At 44.1% G+C, this 20,889-nt stretch overlaps 1 protein-coding gene across 1 annotated transcript; it reads right to left on the bottom strand.

Moving 5' to 3' along the window:
- Positions 1–106: 106 nt before the first annotated feature.
- Positions 107–20,742, bottom strand: LOC124259004. The gene is made up of 9 exons (XM_046693064.1): positions 20,057–20,742; positions 18,780–18,917; positions 18,110–18,172; positions 16,143–16,325; positions 8,201–8,407; positions 7,322–7,351; positions 6,399–6,530; positions 2,899–3,025; positions 107–1,068 (listed from the first exon to the last, which is right to left on the bottom strand). The coding sequence occupies exons 1-9, from the start codon at positions 20,520–20,522 to the stop codon at positions 333–335; spliced, it is 2,082 nt and encodes a 693-aa protein (XP_046549020.1). The 5' UTR covers positions 20,523–20,742; the 3' UTR covers positions 107–332.
- Between the last annotated feature and the right edge of the window lie 147 nt (positions 20,743–20,889).

Raw genomic sequence — 20,889 nt, 5'->3', positions numbered from 1 at the left:
ATTAATTTTATGACCTTTATTTGGTCATGTTACCTTCACTATCATTTCAAAAGTTCCCTTTGGTCAGTAGTGCATCTTTTGTGTGTAAACTTGAATCAGGGCCAACGTTTGTTTGTTTGTTGTTTTATATGTTGCACTCATCAATATTCCAAGTATATGGCAGCGGCCATCAAACTTGGTGACCTGGCTGATTGCACGGCATTGCTCATAATATCAGGCACTGGTTGTGTTTTCTAGATTCTAAACAAGACTTCAAGGAATGTTGACGAGTGGCGCTAAACAACAAAGTTTCCAGGATCATCCTCTGTCAGTGTTAATCATAATGTCTTTCACTAAGGGAATGTGTGAAATGACAAGAGGATATCATCATCATTATTGCTGTCCAGCATTGGGTTCTGAATCTTGTCTATGTTGCTGGCCAGTTTCTTAACATGGTAACATACAGTTGCTCTGATTGCATCCAGAAAAACTCCATGTTGATTCCTGACCTCCAATTCAAACTCCTTACATTGTTGACAAGCATCCTCCTCAAGAGGACACAAACCCATCATTGCCTTCACAATCGACAACGTAAACAAACTACCACCCTTCTCTCTGTTGTATGATGATTTTTCTTTGCATTTGGAAGACGACCACTGGTATACCTTTCTCTCATCTCCCTTGTCCCCGCAGTCATCGCTGCTCTCTAGATTCCATAACCTGGGGATGTATGAGAGTGGCTCAGAATCATCCTTGGAGCAGCTGCCTAGTGACATGAAGTCCTCCCCGTGGTCGTCTGGAATCACGTCAACTCCTGCACTGTAGCAACAGTCAAGGATGATGATTATGCTTTCAACATGTAACTTTTTCAGCTCCTCTTTCAATTCCTTAGGAGTAATGTCATTTGTTCTGTCTCCCATCTTAACTTTTGTGTCTGTGTTATGTCCAGAATAGTAGAAATAGAACCTTGCATGGTCCTTGTCTTTCCGTAACCTTTCTCGGAAATATTTGAAAGCATCCATGAGTTTTGTTTTCATGTCATCCTTTTTTGCAGGAGTTTCTGTCTGTACGACTTGGATGTTCTCTTTCCTATGGACAGACAAGACAATATTAGCACTCAGACATCCCTATAAAGCTCTTTTAGCCCAGGTAGACTTTGACAATTTGTTGTTCAGACTGGAGTGACAGTCCAAGGAATAAGGAAAACATATAGCTATGAAGAATGGTTCCTTACCTGAAGGGGCGATGGGGTGGCCTAGTGGTTAAAACGTTCACTCATTGTGCCTCCGACCAAGTGGTCCACTTACACTCATTGAATCTCTTAACAAGTAGGTGTTTTGTTGTTAGAGGAATGTGTGAATCAACGTGAACTTCTTACACAGTAGGGGTGTTAGGGTAGCACAGTGGTTAAAGCGATCACCCGGCACACCTGGGTTCGATTCCAATTATGGGTACATTGTGTGAAGCCCATTTCTGGTGTCCCCAGTCATGATATTGCACAAATATTGCTAAAAGTGGCGTAAAATCATACTCTTTCACTCCTTACCTGAAATGTTCTGGAATATGAGGCCAGAATATAAATTTTGAAAGAAGAATATGAACACATAGTTAACGTAATATCCTACTCATTCTAACCATACATACCTTCATATCAAACACTGAACGATAATCAATTGTTGTCCTATCACAAAGTAACTACAACTTGAAGAACCTTATATCCCAGAGCAGACAAGGCATTCTGGGGTGATCGAAACTAAAGGAGACACTCTTAGTGAAGTATTCTTACCACCATGTATATCCTTTACAGAGTTGGTAGTTGGGGAGAAATATTTCATTATTTAGGGGTATCATAAGCCATAAACCAAAAATCATATAAAGGCTTATGTTATTGATCTGAAGATAAATTTGGTATCATGATCCAACAGATATGCAAATGAGGTCACCTAGCAGGAAAACCTTTCAAGCTGCACACATTAGTGGGATGCCAAGTTGCTCAATTAAAGCCTAATGTTCATGACATGTTTAGATACAGGTTTCCCAGTTTGTTGCAAAACATGGCAACAAACATAGCTGCAAGGCATTTGGCACGATATAATATATGAGGAAGTTCACTCAAACATTGTACACATACATGCTCTACAAAGCTATATCTTTGAGCAAAAAGTCTTAAACACCTCTTTTATAAGAATGACATTATACATGTAATAGATTATTATCATTGTCTACCATATAATATATATATATTGAAAGCCAACAACAGGTGGCAGCACATTTCCAATGCCATCGTAACACGACATCTGCATGGGTCGGGCGTTATCGAAACAGTAATGACGTCGCCGACCACCCACGTTCTGGGCATTCCCGACATAACGACGCCAAGACAGGACAGGTGGATTCGGGTGACTCATCTCAGATACAGGTTCCAGACAGCAGTGACCACGCCCCAGACCATTCCCCAGGCCTTCAATGCTCATTTGCTAGCCTCTATGCGTCGTCGATGCACTGCTGTGCTTCACGCACATGGTGGTCATACCCGTTATTGACTTTGTGACTTCGTCGTGTGACCCCCTACTCGATTTTGAAAGGATATTGTTCATGTTCTTTTGACAATTTCTTGTGGTCCGATATTTCAGCTTATAAAGTGTCTACATCATTTCGTCCTTGCTGTGTTGTATTCCAATTCTGAAGGTATTTTCTGTGTGCACAGTTTCTTTATGTGGCTAGTATATATTGAAACAATTTTTATTACTACTGTATATTTATGATACAGAAACACACTTGGCTAGAAATTCCATTTCTTGAAAAAGTCAAAGTCATCCTAGTCACAGAAACAAGTGAATATTTGTTATGTCGCTCTAATATATACATCACATGTTTAACGACGGTATCATTGATGCATGATAAAAACAGTCCTCTCACCTGATGCCAATCACAGCTTCGTCCAATAATGTCTTCTCCATGTCCCGCACATCAGCAACAAACAATTTGGCCACATCTTCTGTCTGGTCGTACCCAGCGACAAGTAATGCAAATGTATTCTGGTGACCTGTAAAAATTTCATAAATTACAGTAATAACTACGGTAATAACAAACTCAAAGGTACAGCTAATTTTAGTTTGTTTTGACTGTAATTCGTTATACACATTTTGACTATAATATATAGCTGGAGGCCACAACAAAATAACCCAGTTTGTTATATCCATCAGTTTCATATATCCATCATTTTGGTATAACCATCAGATTGTTATATCCATCAGTTTGTTATATCTGTCAGTTTGGTATATCCATCAGTTTGTTATATACATAAGTCTGATATATCCATCAGTTTGGTACATATCAGTCTGTTATATCCATCAGTTTGTTATATACATGTCTGTTATATCCATCAGTTTGGTGTATATCAGTCTGTTATATCCATCAGTTTGTTATATACATAAGTCTGATATATCCATCAGTTTGGTATATATCAGTCTGTTATATCCATCAGTTTGTTATATCCATCAGTCTGTTATATCCATCAGTTTGGTATATCCATCAGTCTGTTATATCCATCAGTTTGTTATATCCATCAGTCTGTTATATCCATCAGTTTGGTACATATCAGTCTGTTATATCCATCGGTTTGTTATATTGTCAGTTTGATATATCCATCAGTCTGTTATATCTGTCAGTTTGGTATATCCATCAGTCTGTTGTATCCATCAGTTTGGTATATCCATCAGTCTGTTATATCCATCAGTTTGGTATATCCATCAGTCTGTTATATCCATCAGTTTGGTATATATCAGTCTGTTATATCCATCGGTTTGTTATATTGTCAGTTTGGTATATCCATCAGTCTGTTATATCTGTCAGTTTGGTATATCCATAAGTTTGTTATATATATATCAGTCTGTTATATTCATCAGTTTGGTATATCCATCAGTCTGTTATATCTGTCAGTTTGGTATAACCATCACTCTGTCATATCCATCAGTTTGTTATATCTGTCAGTTTGGTATATCCATCTGTTTGTTATATATATAACAGTCTGTTATATCCATCAGTCTGTTATATTGTCAGGTTGGTATATCCATCAGTTTGTTATATCTGTCAGTTTGGTATATCCATCAGTTTGTTATATATATATATATATATATATATCAGTCTGTTATATCCATCAGTTTGGTATATATCAGTCAGTTATATCCATCAGTATGTTATATCTGTCAGTTTGGTATATCCATCAGATTGTTATATCTGTCAGTTTGGTATATCCATCAGTTTCATATATCCATGAGTTTGTTATATATACTAGGCACATAAAGAAACTGTGCATACAAAAATATAAATTCGAAATTTATCAAACCTGTGTAGACACATAAGGATTTAAACTCAGAGATTAGTGACATGTATCCAACATGCATGCACGTGCCACGTTCCGTGACGTCAGTAGGTTTGTCCTTGAGACGTGCAATACGTTGTTGCACGTGCATTCCGGGAAAGAGAAACAGAGCAAATGAATGCCACACAGTACTGTCACTTTGGAAAGCTCAACCCCTGCCCTTGTGATCGTTCAGAACATTAAACGGCTATTGAAACGCAAAGCATGCCAAGGCTCACGTCTGCACAACGTCATTAGGCCATTGAGATGGTCCGTGGGGGAATGTCTCAACGACAAGTGGCTGCACATTTCCACTGCCACCGGAACACCATTTCTGCACTGGTGAGACGCTACCAGAACACAAATGACGTCATCGATCAAGACACCAAGACAGGACAGATGGATAAGGGTGACCCATCTTCACCACAGGTTTTAGACTGCAGTGATGACTGTCCGAACCATCCCAGGACTTTGTCTTATCCACCCCAACACAGTTCGACAACGTTTACGTCATCACGGGATCAGACCATGACGTCCCGCCATATGGCTTATCCTGACACAACGTCATCGACAAGCTCGCCAAATGTGGTGCTGAAATCATGTCCGCAAACCCTTGTTTTGGTGGAGAAATGTTGTATTTACACATGAGTCCAGGTTTAACATTTCCCACAGTGATGGACGTCAACGTGCCTATAGTCGCGTGGGAGAACGTTATGCACAGGCCTGTGTCTTGGAGAGGAATCGCTTTGGTGGTGGTGGTTCCGTGATGATTTGGGGTGGAATAACAGCACGCCAAAGAACTCCTTTGGTGATTGTTCAGGGCAACTTAACTGGTGTGGGCTACAGGGATCAGATTCTTCGACCTGTGGCAATTCCTAGGCCGCCCTCATACGGCAAGGGTTGCTATGGATTTCTTGCAACACCACAACGTTGACTTACTGCCTTGGCCTGCAAATTCACCGGATCTCTCCCCGATAGAACATGTTTGGGACGAGATGGATCGACGTCTACGCCGTCTTCCTCATCCGCCAGATAACGTCCTTGACCTTGCAACAGAACTTGAGAGAATCTTGCGTGACATCCCACAAGCCTTCCTTGCACGTTTGATAGGCTCTATACGTCGCGATACACTGCTGTTCTCAATGCCGATGGAGGACATACCCGTTATTGAGCTTGTGACATGGTCGTTTGTGGACTCGTGACGTCATTGTGATTGACTTTTCCATTGAAATTCTCCCGACTTGTTATGGTCTCATGATCCCTCCATTAAAGTTTATATGTACCTTTGTGATTGTTATCGTACTTATCAACTGGGATATTTTGACAATGCACAGTTTCTTTATGTGGCTAGTATACATCAGTCTGTTATATCCATCAGTTTGTTATGTCTGTCAGTTTGGTATACCCATCAGTTTGTTATATCTGTCAGTTTGGTATATCCACCAGTTTGGTATATCCATCAGTTTGTTATATCCATCAGATTGTTATATCTGTTAGTTTGGTATATCCATCAGTTTGTTATATACATCAGTTTGTTATAACCATCAGTTTGTTATATCAGTCAGAATGTTATAACCATCAGTTTGTTATATCCATCAGTTTGTTATATCCATCAGTTTGGTATATCCATCAGTTTGTTATATCCATCAGTCTGTTATATCCATCAGTTTGCTATATCCATCAGTTTGGTATATCCATCAGTTTGGTATATCCATCAGTTTGGTATATCCATCAGTCTGGTATATCCATCAGTCTGGTATATCCATCAGTTTGCTATATCCATCAGTTTGCTATATCCACCATGGCGGGGGACACCAGACACAGGCTTCATACATTGTACCCATGTGGGGAATCGAACCCAGGTCTTCAGCGTGACAAGTGGACGCTTTAACCACTAGGCTACCCCAATGCCCCTGACATTAAGAACTCACAGTACTGACCAGTTCAAGGTCAAGAGTTAACACTGAAATATATATTCATAAAAGATGAATGACAATACGCTAGGAATACACAAATGCCATTTAGAAAGTGGTCAAATGCCATTGTTACATCTCACCTATAGGAGAGAAGCATGGGCCGTGGTTGGGGCAGTCAAGCTGATTGTGTCGTCCCTCCTGCAAGCACTGGATACAAAACACAGCACACTCATCCTTGCATGAACCAGACAGAGGCAGAGGCTTCAATTTCGCTGAAGAAAACAGGACACATATAATCACAATAACATTCTGTGTTCATCCTTCACTTGTTTTAGTGAGAGGGTTGCTAGCACATTACACTGCAAATGAGACTCTCATGGGTATTTGTGAAAAGAATGAAGTTAAACTACCTTCTAAACAACAATTTGTATTTACGTTTGATCTAGCTAAGGAACCAAACTTTGATTGACATATTGTAGTTGGGACAACACTACTGTTTGTTGACGATATATGTGAACATTTAGAAAATAAAACTGTCAATGTCTTCTAAATGTAGCTCTCAAAAGGAGCTGAGGAACACTGATTTTTTCATAATCATCATGAATGTTTTATGACATATCAAAGTCATGTTATAAAATCAGGTGTCCTGTAATTCTTTTGTGTAGTACTACTACTGGTATGAACGTAGTAACATAATCGTGCAGCCAAAACAAATCACATTTTCTCTATTACTGACTGAGTTTGGTTTTACACAGCTGTTAGCAATATTCCAGCAACATCATGGCGGGGGACACCAGAAATGGGCTTCACACATTGTTTTTCTCTATTACCTCTCGTGAGCTTTTCAAGGCTTCTGAACTTTTCATTAAAAGTAAATGACATATTGTAATGAAACTCGTACGTGCACAACATTGAAAACAATATACATTATCTGGTAGTGTTTAAAGCCTGCTAATCAACTCTGAAGTAACATTCTCATTTCTCCTTTGGCATCCCAAGAAATATCTTTAGGTGTGTTTTGTGAAGTTTAGACAAGACTTTAGGTTGAAGTATATGATCTTACATGCTGGATTTGTCTTGCATTTGTGACATTCTGAAATACAAAATAATAGTACTGGTATGCATACAATGACAATGATAGTACAAATATGTATGGGTCAGTACTGGTATCAATACAAGGACAGCATTGAAATGTGTACAATGATAGTACTGGTATGTACATGACAATACTGGTATGAATACAATGACAGTATTGGAAAGTGTACAATGATAGTACAAGTATGTATGGGTCAGTAGTGGTATCAATACAATGACAGCATTGACATGTGTACAATGATAGTACTGGTATGTACATGTCAGTACTGGTATGAATACAATGACAGTATTGGAAAGTGTACAATGATAGTACAAGTATGTATGAGTCAGTACTGGTATGAATACAATGACAGTATTGAAATGTGTACAATGATAATACTAGTATGTATGGGTCAGTACTGGTATGAATACAACGACTACTGAAATATGTACAATGACAGTACAAGTACGTATATGTCAGTGCTGGTATGAATACAATGACAGTATTGAAATGCATATATTGATATTACTGGTATGAAATGGACAGTGAAATACTATATTCATAACATTTGATCTAATTTATGATGGAAATTCAAATTCAAATCTGCTTTCAAAAAGTTATAGTATTGGTCCTAGTTATAGAAGAAAGTAAAAATTTAATGATTATAAAGTTGAAGTTTCTATGTAAAGCTAAAGTGCAGGATTTTGCTCAGCAGATTCGAGCTATGAACTATTTCAAGCTTTGTATTACACAGGATCTCATTTAGTATTCTACAAGTACATGACAACAGGTATAGGTGTGTACATGACAATTAGGGCATTATAGACGACAGAGTCTATAGGGCAACGGAAGGACAACCCAACCTACTTTGACGTCTGCTTTGAGAACGCTGTCTGCTCTTCTTGTCATCCAGTATCTCCCGATGCTTCTGTTTCCACTGTGTCGCAATGCTCTCATTGGCAACATATAAGCAGAACTTGTCCAGGTTCTGTGTGTAATTTGTGGACTTCCTGATGTTGGATATAGCATATATGGGAGCAGGTATCACCACATCTGGGTTGTCACAAAGGTCATCTGGAAATCAGACAACAGTTTTGTGTGAACATAGAAACCAGCGACACTATATCCTTATTAAGTTTGGGGGAAAAGGAGATAAAATGTGTTGGAAATTAAAATACAAATGTCAGAATGAATTCATAATTTCTGGAAATCAAATTTAGTCTTGAAATCATGTTTGGCATTGTTTTCTTTTATGTGTATGCATGCATGTGTGCGTGTGCAATGTGTCTGTATGTTTGTGTGTGTCTGAGTCTGTGTCTGTGTGTGTAACTCTACAGTGCTACCACAGGCAAGTATCTAATGTCATTTCCTCAAGACAGTGTCCAGTCACATGATACACTTTCAATAAACCCATCCCTTATAATAATAATTATGAATTTATAATGCACCTTTTCCATGTACAAGGCACATGTTCAAAGCGCTAACACACAATCTGATTATCATTACCCAGGATAACCCAAGCTGCCTGTGAGGCGCTAGAAGGTTGATAGTCACATGACTTAACCCATCGGGTACCCATTTTCTGCTGGATGAACAGAGTCAAGTTTGACCAACTCACTTGCCTAAGGTGAAATCACATGTATCACATGCCTAACACAAGTTTATGACAGAAAATAACAAGCTATCTGTATAACACTTACGCAATTTGCAAATCCAATCTAATGACCCCAAACTAACATTCCAGGGTCTGATCTCCATATTGGTACAAATAGTCTAATAATAGAAACAAATTCCTCACCCACCAACTCCGTCAATTACAATCTGAGTTGGAATGATCATGTCAATAACCTTGACCTTGATGTATACAAATGTTTCATCTTCTAAAAGTAAACACTTCTTGAAACATCATGAACAAAAGTACAAGTAGTCACTAATGTTTGATCTTGAGAGTGAATTCAACTGTCAGTATCAATTACATGTACTTTCCCTATTCCCAAAAATTCGAACTAACCTGTATAGGTTTCAGATTCTTTGAATATATTCCTCCTTGGGGTACTTATAAGCATTTAAATGTCCATTTAAAATCCCTACGACAGTTGTAACAATATTTGAATAAAATATTTACAAAACAAAAACTACGTTTTGTCTTGTGAGACCACCCTTACAGGGCCCTCTGGCCCCCTACAGCCAAGAGCAGGTAACTCTAGACCGTAACCTCGCACCTCACTTTCCATGCTGAACGACATCAGACAGAATGTGGGGAGGTGGGCGGGCGTACCCCAAGGAGGAATATATTCAAAGAATCTGAAACCTATACAGGTTAGTTCGATTCTTTTTTATATATTCCTCCTTGGGGTACTTATAAGCATAAGACAGACTCCTAAAGACGGAGCTAAGGAGCGGCATTCTGTCTGCAGAAAACACCCCCGACAAGAAGTGGAATTTCCCAAGCTAATTATAGCAGAAAAAGCACACTTACCCGGTCACGTGTCCACCATAGCCAATCAGGCGGGGGCATGAACCAGGGTCAGGGTCGAACATATGTAAATTGCCCAGCGAAACCTCGCTAAAGCAAACTAACGAGACACACCCTCCCTCCTTCCCGTAATCTACTCGGAAGCGAAGATAAGGGTCCCGCAATAAGCCGCCAGAAACGAAATGCCTTAATATGTATATATTTAGCAAAGCTTCCAAGGCCAGTAAAGTCTAGAGCAGAATGCAAAAGACATGGGAATAAAAACCATCACCACATAAAACCCGTCACCAAGGGAATATGTAAACAAGATTTTTAAAAACCCAACACCAGTGTTAAAAAAGTTGGCATAGAATGGTTCACATACTTTCTCGAAAGCTCAATCGGCTAGAGAGGTGGAACCATGCCCACTGGAGAGAACTGACTGACCGAACCGAGCACGCTCACTGGAGAGTCTGTCAAGTTGGTAATGACGGATGAACGTACTCGGACGGCTCCAAATAGCCGCGGAGCAGATCTCCTCAATGGGCAGGGCTGCAGCGTAAGCTTTCGATGTAGCAACTGCCCTAACCGAATGAGCTTTCAACCCAACAGGCGGGATACGCCCTGTTTGAGTATAGCTCATATGTATGGCAGAGACAAGCCACCGAGAAATGGTTTGCTTGGTCGCCGGAAGACCAGCCTGAACCCCGCCATAACAACAAAACAATTGGTTACCCTTACGGGTACCCCTTGTTCGTTTGATATAAGCCTTAAGTGTCTTACGGACATCTAAGACGTGAGCACGTCGTAGAGAGGTACCGGACAGGGAAGGCTGAGTGAAAGCTGGGAGCTCAATAGGCGCCGTCACATGGAAGGGACTATCCTTCTTAGGACGGTAAGTATCAGGCAGCCGTATGCTAACTCTGTCTTTGTGAAAAACAGTAAGCGCGGGATCGGCCGACATTGCATGAATATCGCCAACCCGCCTGCCTGAAGTCACCGCCACAAGAAACGCCGTCTTCCACGTCAACAGTTGGAGTGAAAGAGCCGACAGATTGTGAAACAGTGGACCGGACAGCCAATCAAGAACGATTGACAAGTCCCACGGGGGACTAATCCGCCGGACAACCGGACGGATTCTGTCCACGCCTGCTAAAAAGCGCTGTACCAGAGGGTGCTGCCCCAAGAGAGCACCGTCAACAGGTATATGAAACGCAGAAATAGCTGTAGAATATCCTCGAACCGTTGAAGCCGCTAGACCGGCGTCCAACCGAGACTGGAGGAATTCTAAAACACAGACTAAATCTGTAGAAAAGGGATCAAGAATCCCCCTGTTGACACACCAGCGCGAATAACAGGCCCATCTATCCTCATATTGAACGTTTGTCGAATCCCTCCGCGAAGCCAGAATTGTGTCTGCAACTGGTGCAGGAATTCCGCTCGCACGGAGGCGATCCCTGACAGCGGCCAGGCCACCCACTGAATCCTGGGATTCGGGTGGGGCGCTCCGTTCTGGGATAGGAGGTCCGGTCGAAAAGGTAATAGAACAGGAGGCTGAGCCAGAAACCTGAGAATTACCGGAAACCAGCGTTGTGCCGACCAAAGGGGTGCCAGAAGCACAAGTAGCCGAGCTGGTTGTGCGGTCAGCTGTGACAGGACCCTGGAAATCAGTGGTATCGGGGGGAACGCCCACAGTACCCTGTCCGTCCAATCGAGCTGAAAGGCGTCGTTGGCTAACGCTCCCGGATCCGGAATCCGGGAGCAAAACACAGGAATCTGGTTCGTCACCCCAGACGCAAACAGATCCACCTGGAACGACCCGAACAACTGGGAGATAATCCCGAATATCTCCCGGTCGAGCATCCACTCGTGTGGGGCTAGTATACGCCGTGAGAGTGCATCTGCACGGACGTTGTCTACCCCCGGGAGATAAACAGGCAAAACCCGAATGTTGAACTGATCGCACCACAGTAGAAACTGCCACGCCTCCTGAAGGAGCGACGGAGACACTGTGCCGCCTTGCTTGAGAATGTAAGACATGGCCGTTTGATTGTCCATTTCTAGACGAACCACATGGCCCTGCACCAACACTCGGAAGCACTCGAACACCCTGCGGACTGCTCTCAGTTCTAACACATTGATGTGTAGGCTGACTTCCCGCTCCGACCAGAGGCCGGAGGCTGAGTGCTCGCCCAGGACCCCCCCCCAACCTGTGAGGGAGGCGTCCGTCTGAACTGAGAGGGAAGGTGTCGGGGTGTCGAGGGGGATCCCCCTGGACAAATTCCCGACTTCCGTCCACCATCGCAAGTGAGGAATTAACCACTCGGGCGTTGTGAGAATAATCTCGTAGCTCTGCGAGTGGGACCACAGCTGCGCTAACGCTTGCTGAACTGGTCGCATCCTCAGACGCGCACGCCAAACCACGTCCACTGTCGCCGCCATGTTGCCTAGCAACCGAAGCCATGTTCGGGCTGACGCATTGGGCGACTGGAGAAACTGTGAAACAGTACTCTGGACTTTGACGATGCGGTCCGGGGCAAGGGAAACAATCCCTAGCTCCGTGTTGAATCTTGCCCCCAAGAATATCAGATCCTGCGTCGGAACGAGGTCTGATTTCTTGAGGTTGATAATCCAGCCCAGTGACACCAGAGTATCCATCACGCACAGTGTGGAGGCTCTGCTTAACTGAGGACCTAAGGCCCTGAGAAGCCAATCGTCTAGGTACGGGTGACAACACCTGCCCTGAGACCTGGCTAACTGAGCTGGGATTAGCATAAGTTTGGTGAACACCCTTGGCGCCGTGGAGATGCCAAAGGGGAGCACGCGAAACTGGTAGCACGTCCCGTCGAAGGAGAACCGGAGGTACTTCTTGAACTCGGGGTGCATTGGAACATGGAGGTATGCGTCTTTGAGATCGATTGACGTAAGCCAATCCCCTGTCTCGACGGAGGAGATCACTGACCTGAGTGTCTCCATCCTGAAAGACGGCACCTCCAGTAACTGGTTCAACCCTCTGAGATTCAGAATGGGTCTGAACCCTCCGTCCTTTTTGGTCACTAGGAAGTAGGTGGAATAAAACCCCTCTCCTTGTTGACCCACAGGAACCACCTCGATGGCTGCCTTGTTCAGTAAGGACTGAACTTCGGCACGGAGCGCGTCCGCCTTGTCGCGGGAGGTCGGCACAGGCGTGTGCCGAACCCCGGAGAAGGACGGAGGATCTCGCCTCCACTGTGGCAAATGGCCATCCCTGAGCGTGGACAGGACCCAGGGATTTGAGGTGGCTGCCTCCCACTCCCGGAGGAATAGGGACAGCCGGCCGCCGACAGGGACGTGTGGCAGGAGGCAGTGCACCCCCACAGTCGGCAAGTCTCCGCTTGCGTGAGTGGGGGGCAACAAGGGCTCTGGGGAAGGAATCAGCGGGAAGCCGGGGCTGGCTTCCCCTTTCCCCGAAAAGGCTGCTGCGCTTGAGCAGGCTTGCCCTTGCCTCTCGCGCGCCTGCTCCGCTTGGACTGCAAAGGGGCAGTCCACTTAGCAACATCCTTCGCCGGGGCAGAAGGATAAGCGGACGCAAGCGGGGAAGGCCGCTGGCGAGGAGCGGAGGGCTGCTCCAACAAAGGCTTTGAGTCTTTGAAGGTAGAGACAGCCTCCGCGGCCTCCCGTACTACCTGCAATGCCCCAGGGAACAGGGAGGATCCCATGGTATAGGGCAATGACAGGAGCGCTTGTTGTGTGGCCGGCGAATACCGCGCCACAGACAACCACAGGCGGCGCAAGCCCATGACGGCACCCATCATCTGGCTGGCACAGCACCGAATGCTATCCCTAGCCAGATGCGAGTGTACGTCCGTGAGCTGGCGCGCGAGCACCGACTCCGATGAGTCGGCGCCACAAGCGCTGTGAGCCACCAGCTGTCCCTGCAGTGCAGACAGGTAGGCCGAGTGGACTGCTACTTTGAGGTGCTGGGCCGCGCACCGGTAACATTCCTCGAATGACCGGTACGCAGACTTCAGCGGCAGTGAATTAGCAGGAAAAGGGGGGAGGCGCCTGCCCTGCCTGGCCGAGGCCAGGGAAGACGAGGACGACCCCCCTAATGTGACTGAGGCAAAGACGCACTCGTCCACCACTGGTGGTTCGAATAGCGTCTCCTCCCCCAACTGGTACCTCCTGCCAACGTCTGGCAGATCAAATCTCGAGCGAGAACCAGTTAAGAGAGGATTTACCACCTCACCTACCAGTGATGGTAGGATGCGTAGGCGCGCCTCGGCGACCTTGGTAGGCGCAAAAGCCTCCCCCGGGAGCCGAAACTCCGCGGGGTCGAGCGCCTGTGTGGGAACGGCCACCTGGGGCAGGGCTTCGGCAATTTTTTCCCGCACCTGCCTCAGAGACGAGCCAAAGGAGTACGGCACTCCCGCCTCCGGCTCCTCCCTCCCTCCATCGTCCTCCATGTCCACCTCGGCATAATCCTCGGCAGCCGTACTCTCATACTCCTGAGAGACCGCCGAGGATATACCAGAGGCTGAACCCGAAAGACCATAAAGGTCAAGAGGCGCCAGAAGCAACGAGTCGCCCAGCCGGGCAGAACTCGCCCCAAGTCGCCGAGGCGCCCGAGAGGAACCTGCCGCGACAGGCCTCCCGGGCAACCCAGACTGGCTGCCAGGCGCCGAGGTGTCCCCGAGCTGGGCAGTGCCGAGGCGACTGCCAGTCAGGGCACCAGGCGAAGCCAGGGGCAACCCTGCATCGCCGGCGCCAGCCACCTGTGACGGACCTACGCCCGAAGCGAGGTCGCCCTTAGGTGTCGAGGGCACTATCTCCACGGCCTAAGCCGGGATCAAGCTGCCCAGGGGGAGGCGCTTCCCGAGCCTAAGCTCGGGCCGCAGCCAACCCCCACAGATGCGTCAGATCCACCCCCCCGACCGGCGCGGTGAGCTCCTTACGGAACCCATCCAACGCCGTATCAATGAGAGATTTCACTGACGCCATCTGTTCCTGGAATAAAGCGGTTAGTGATTCAACGGGCACAACTGGTGCCGACACAACAGGGGGAAGAGACAGGAGCAAGTTGAGGTTTGGTATTAGATGCCTCCTTGGAACCTTTAGCTCTTTTGGGAGCCGGCTCCGTATGGGAAGCGGCTCCCGTAGACCCCTTTTTTTTGTGTGAACGTTTGGACGGGGGATCCTGTGCCCAGATATCACCCCCCGCCCGAATCAGATTGCTGTAGAACAGCAGATCCGCTCGTCGTGCTCTAATCGTTTGAGGTGTAAAAGTGGCACATGCCACACACCCCTCTTCCTCATGGTCAGTTTGGGTGAGGCAACGTAAGCAGACCTCGTGTGTGTCCTTGACGGGGAATGGCGCGCAAGGCCGCAGTACAGGATTTAAACTGCAACAAGTAAACAACCTGTGCAGCAATCAACCCCATACACACATACATATATGAAAAACACGCATGGGCTTACACAACTAATCGCGACAACGTGGCATACAGTTGACAATAACCATAATACGCACTGACATAACTACGACTTTTTATATCGTAAGATAGAAAATGCAAGCAGTGGAAACGCCCTACATGTAACCACATATACGTAAAAATTACTAACCCCACCTGTAACATGGAAAACCCACACGGGAAACCAGTGAACAGTGATGCTAGCGAAGGTACCTGGCCGCCATCTTGGCACGCACCCGGCGAGCCGACCGCGACAGGTACCAAGTTACAACTAAAAATTATGAATGAAAAAGTTCAGAACAAGTCTTCAAATCGCCCATGCAGGGAAAAAAGAGAACCATACATACAATTGCTGTTTCTGACCCACTCATAATTCTCGCCGAGAAAAGAAAACTTTCTTGTAATGGACCCACGTCTATGTCGGGAAACGACAGCATGGAAAGTGAGGTGCGAGGTTACGGTCTAGAGTTACCTGCTCTTGGCTGTAGGGGGCCAGAGGGCCCTGTAAGGGTGGTCTCACAAGACAAAACGTAGTTTTTGTTTTGTAAATATTTTATTCAAATATTGTTACAACTGTCGTAGGGATTTTAAATGGACATTTAAATGCTTATAAGTACCCCAAGGAGGAATATATAAAAAAGAATCCTTTTTATCATGTTAATTCAAAGGTATTTAAGAATTTAGATCAATAGTGTACTAACAGCATAGAAGACATTTTCTCTGGTGCTGTTGTCAGTGATATACACTGTTGGAAAGCCATAATAATGACTTACAATTACCAGAATCTGAAATGTTAGTTCCATTTTTGGGAATATTTGCAAACTTTGGTCACAGACCCCGGGTGAAGAACTTATCTACCCTAGGGACAATAAGAATGGATTACTAAAAAGCAACAATTTCCTACCAGAGAACTTGACTGGAAATAAGGTCTTTATCTTCTTGCTCGCTTCAACAAACTCGAGGCATCTGACCAGGGCACTGGCCACCTGTCTCCTGGTCACAGGGTGGTATTTACAGTGGACGACAAGGGCAGCTGTTGATTTCCCTCCATCAGTGGCAACCACCTGGTCATGTTGTAGACATGTTCCTGTTAAAGACAAGGTGTTTATATGTACCATATTCACTGAGCCATGGCCGCTTATTTCGCATAAGCAGGGAAAGAAACCTTTCAAATTTTCTCACTAGACCACAGGACCAGTGAGTGGACAATTAGAGGTCCTGTCTGTATTTCACTGGTCCAAAATAACATTCGTAGATTTACATAACTATCAATACAAACTTCACTGGCCACTAGGACCACTGCAAACTTATCATTTTGTGGTCCTGATTAATTTTTACTAGCCAGGGACCACAGGAACAGCGTAAATTTCTCACACTGAATAAGTATGCTTCTTAAAACCCCACAATGTTGAGTTAGTGAGTTGGGTTTTACGCCGCTATTAGCAATATTCCAGCAATATCACAGCAGGGGGACAACAGAAATGGGCATCACACAATACACAATGTTGAATTAAGTTTGATTTATGAATTTTGGTATAACGAACATAGTTTTTAATGCAGTCATCCTCCATATCACTAACCGTGTCAGCGGGACCATATTGTAACTCCCAAGATATCTGGACATTTGACGCAGCAAGGCAAGGATAGCCAAACATTTTTTATCCACAGCAATGCAGTGTGTCTAAATGTGGGTCAGGTACACACTATAAGAGTAGAATACTTAATTCCCAGGGATGAGAGTAGGTATGAGTGAAAAAAGAGGAAAATGAGGTGGGGGTCACAGGTTTAGACGATTCACAAGAATGATCACAGCACAATCCATGGAAAATTCTCATCCCTGAATTCCTCAAATACAGTGAACAAGTAACAGGACTAAACTGAGTCATGTTATAAAGCTATAGCTCTAACATAATTGGTGACCAAACTAAATGTAAGGTGTATAAAGGGGGACAACAGCCTGACATGTTTTCAGCATTAGTGTCAAGCCTGTTTTAGTGCCTTTTGGGATGGTGAGATACAAGGAAGATTATGAAGGAATGCCAGTCAAAGAAGAAAGGAAGACCTGTTGAAGGTTTGTCTACATCAAAAAACTTCTGTTAGGTTGAACAACAATTGGAAATTAATAAACCTCCAGTCCAGAAAAAGGAAGCTTTTGAATCGTGCAATGACATGATGTCAAGTGTACAAAGGGAGACTACTCTAAACAGACTGAACGTATTCAGCTTTTGTGCCAAGTCTGTTTTTAGTGCCTAAGAGGTAGTGGAGTTAGAAGGGAGAGCAGTCTCTTCAAGGTTTATCTACATCAAAAAGCTTCAGTTTGTTTGATGTTTGTTTGACACTTCACTAAACAATTTTACAGCCATATACAGCGGTCTGTAAATAATCGAGTCTTGACCAGACAATCAAATGATTGACATCCTGAGCATCGATCCTAGCAGTTGGGATATGATAACATGTGTCAACCAAATCAGTGAGTCTGACCATCCAATCACCTCTCATGACAAGCTTGGGTTTCTGAAGACCCAATCTTCATGGGTCTAGTTAGTTTGAACAAAAACTGGAACTAAATTAACCTCCTCTTGGGTCTATTGAGTCTCACACTAAGATGGTCATCTGATAGAATTCCCAGTTAAGGGAAACAGTTATGAAGAAAATGGGGATGTAGTTCACTCACCTAAAGCAATGCTTTCATTAGGGAGCAGTTCAACAAACTCAGTAAAATGTTGATATCCTTTTCAAAACTCATAAAACACAAATCATATTAACACTGCATAAAAGTTATCACTTCACTTCACATGAAAGAAAGTTTTTCAACCACTGTCTTACCTTTAGGGATTCAACTAATGGATGTTTTACACTTTGGGTACTTACTGAATTCCTTAAGACGACTGGTTTTAATAACCTCTCCAATCTTCTCAAACAGAGGATGTGTTCCTGAAAGAAACTGAATGAGGTGAGGTGAGGTGAAATTGGGTTTAACGTTGTTCTTGAGAATATTTAGCTCATATGACCACGTGCATGCTTATGTATGTGTATGTGCGGCGATTTGTACTAGCCCAGACTTAAGCTGGTTTTATAGTGCTAGCCCACTGAGATACCATGCCGCAGTGAAGCATGAATACCCCACTCAGACACATTATACTGACTCCGAGCCGACCAGTCCTTGTTGTACCCATTAATACCAAGCACCAGGCAGGGACCAACAAGTACCATATTTTAACGTCTTTTGGTATGACGCGGGCGGGGATCGAACCCATGACCTTCCACTCTCGGGGCGGACGCTCTAACCACTACACCACAGGGGCGGTGCGAAACTGAATGAGATTGGAGCTGAAAGGGGGGATAAGTATAGAGTTTTACAGCTGAAAGGGGATGACAGTGGTGTTGTTGTGAATGTTTTATCAATTATGAGCCACATGACCACAACTCAATCTAACATGGTAATAATGTCAACTACAGGAGGACCCACCCTGCTATATCTGCAATATATGTCACACCATAACTGGAAACTGGAAATATATGAAAAACTTAAAGCATTTACCATTATCAATGTTGTGCTTATTCCACAAGCAGATGATGACACCAGAGGAGCAGACCTTGTTGAAGTCAGCTTTATCCTGGGGTACAAACTTCAGACCTATTTTCTTCTTTTCTGGCCTTTTACGATCAGCTGGATCACCCTTAAACCAATGACACCAGAGAAAGTACCAATCGCTCTGCAGGCAAGCAGGTTTAATTCTAGCTTCTGTACAAAGTGCCACGAGGTATGCACTTGAACTGAGTATCACATCTGTGTTTGAACACCTCATGTTTAGATAGGTACCTATCAAATTGGAAATACAGACTAAAAGGCTGTTATCATTATATTCATCAAACCTCCAAAAATGAGGGGTTTATCATGGGTGTCATTATCATAATAATTATTATAATATAATCGGGTCTCGTCTAGACAATCCAGTGATCAACCACATGAGCATCAATTTGTGCAAATGGGATAAGATGACAAGCATGGGTTGCTGAAGACTAATTCTAACCCAGATGTTCATGGGTCTCATGAACCCTTGACAACCTTGAAATTGGGATGAACAAGTAGAAGGCAGAGAAGATGGTCAAGTTTTCTTGTCCTCCTCAATAGTGACCTATTTCATTGCCTATCAAACTTAACTTGTTTTTACACATAAAATGGATTCCATGACAATTTTTTCAAATGCATCAATATATGTTTATAGTTGTGATGACTTAATTGTAACATATGTAATATTTTGGGGATTACATACTCTCAGTAAAGACAGATTCTAGTACTTTTGGGAGGTTGAGTCCCATCCAGGGTTTAAACAGCATCAAATCACCCACACACAAAGTCAATGATCTAACCCACTCAGACACCATAGCTTCCACAAGATGGAAATCTGACAACTGGAAGATTAGATCAGGAACAATGCGTAGCACTCTAACAAGTGTAAACTGGTGTGGCTCCCATGGCATAAACCTATGAATACACAATGACTCAACTCTTGAACAGACTTGACTCATCGATATCAGTAGAGTGAAAGTGATCTGCAACTAGCTGAATTCAAAACTAACATATTCAGGAGTGAGTGAGTTTAGTTTTACGCCACTTTTAGCAATATTCCACCAACATCATGGCGGGGGACACCAGAAATTGGGCCTCACACATTGTACCCATGTCGGGAATCGAACCCGGGTCTTCGGCGTGATGAGCCAACGCTTTAACCACAAGGCTATCCCACATATTCAGGAAGTCAGAACCCTTTTGAGTTGATTTTTCTGGAAGCAGCTCATTCCTTGTAATAATACCTTTCCTTGACCTTGTTTCAGAAGGTGGTGACTCAGGATTCTTCCCATGCTGACTTTCATCATGTGACATTGGACTGGCTTTAGTTCCGTCACCTTGTTCTGTGGAGCCAGGTAACAGAGGGAGGGTCAAGTTGGACACAGGCTTCTCACACCCTGCCATAGAGGAAGATGGAATACATGCAGGTTGAAGGTCACTTTGAGGATGCTGTGTCAGTCTTGCTTGCTGCTCCACTGGCTGTAGCTTCAAGGCTTCCCAACAGGTCATGCAATACGGATCACACTCAGCTACACATTTCCGACCACACAGCTGCTTACAATCATGTTTGCTGACTGTAAATGCTGTCTGTTTCCCGTCATCAGCTCCACTGCCAAATAATTCATCTGAGTTGATAGGTTCATAGACGTCTGGAGGAACAGTGGCGAGTCTGCACTTGTTGCAGTTGCTGTCCTTAATCCCAGGGTTCATTGCTGATGAATTCCCAGCAGTTTCAGAACAATCTAAAGGACTCTTTGTTAATGATTTCCTGGTAGTTTCAGAACAATCTACAGGACTCTTTGTTAATGATTTCCTGGTAGTTTCAGAACAATCTACAGGACTCTTTGTTAATGATTTCCTGGTAGTTTCAGAACAATCTACAGGACTCTTTGTTAATGATTTCCTGGTAGTTTCAGAACAATCTACAGGACTCTTTTAATGTTAATGATTTCCTGGTAGTTTCAGAACAATCTAAAGGACTCTTTGTTAATGATTTCCTGGTAGTTTCAGAACAATCTAAAGGGACTATTTGTTAATGATTTCCTGGTAGTTTCAGAACAATCTACAGGACTCTTTG

Source organism: Haliotis rubra, unplaced genomic scaffold (assembly GCF_003918875.1).
Source record: "Haliotis rubra isolate DU_JTF1 unplaced genomic scaffold, ASM391887v1 Scf705, whole genome shotgun sequence".
NCBI classification, from domain to species: domain Eukaryota; kingdom Metazoa; phylum Mollusca; class Gastropoda; order Lepetellida; family Haliotidae; genus Haliotis; species Haliotis rubra.
This window is presented reverse-complemented; position numbering and strand designations above follow the sequence as displayed.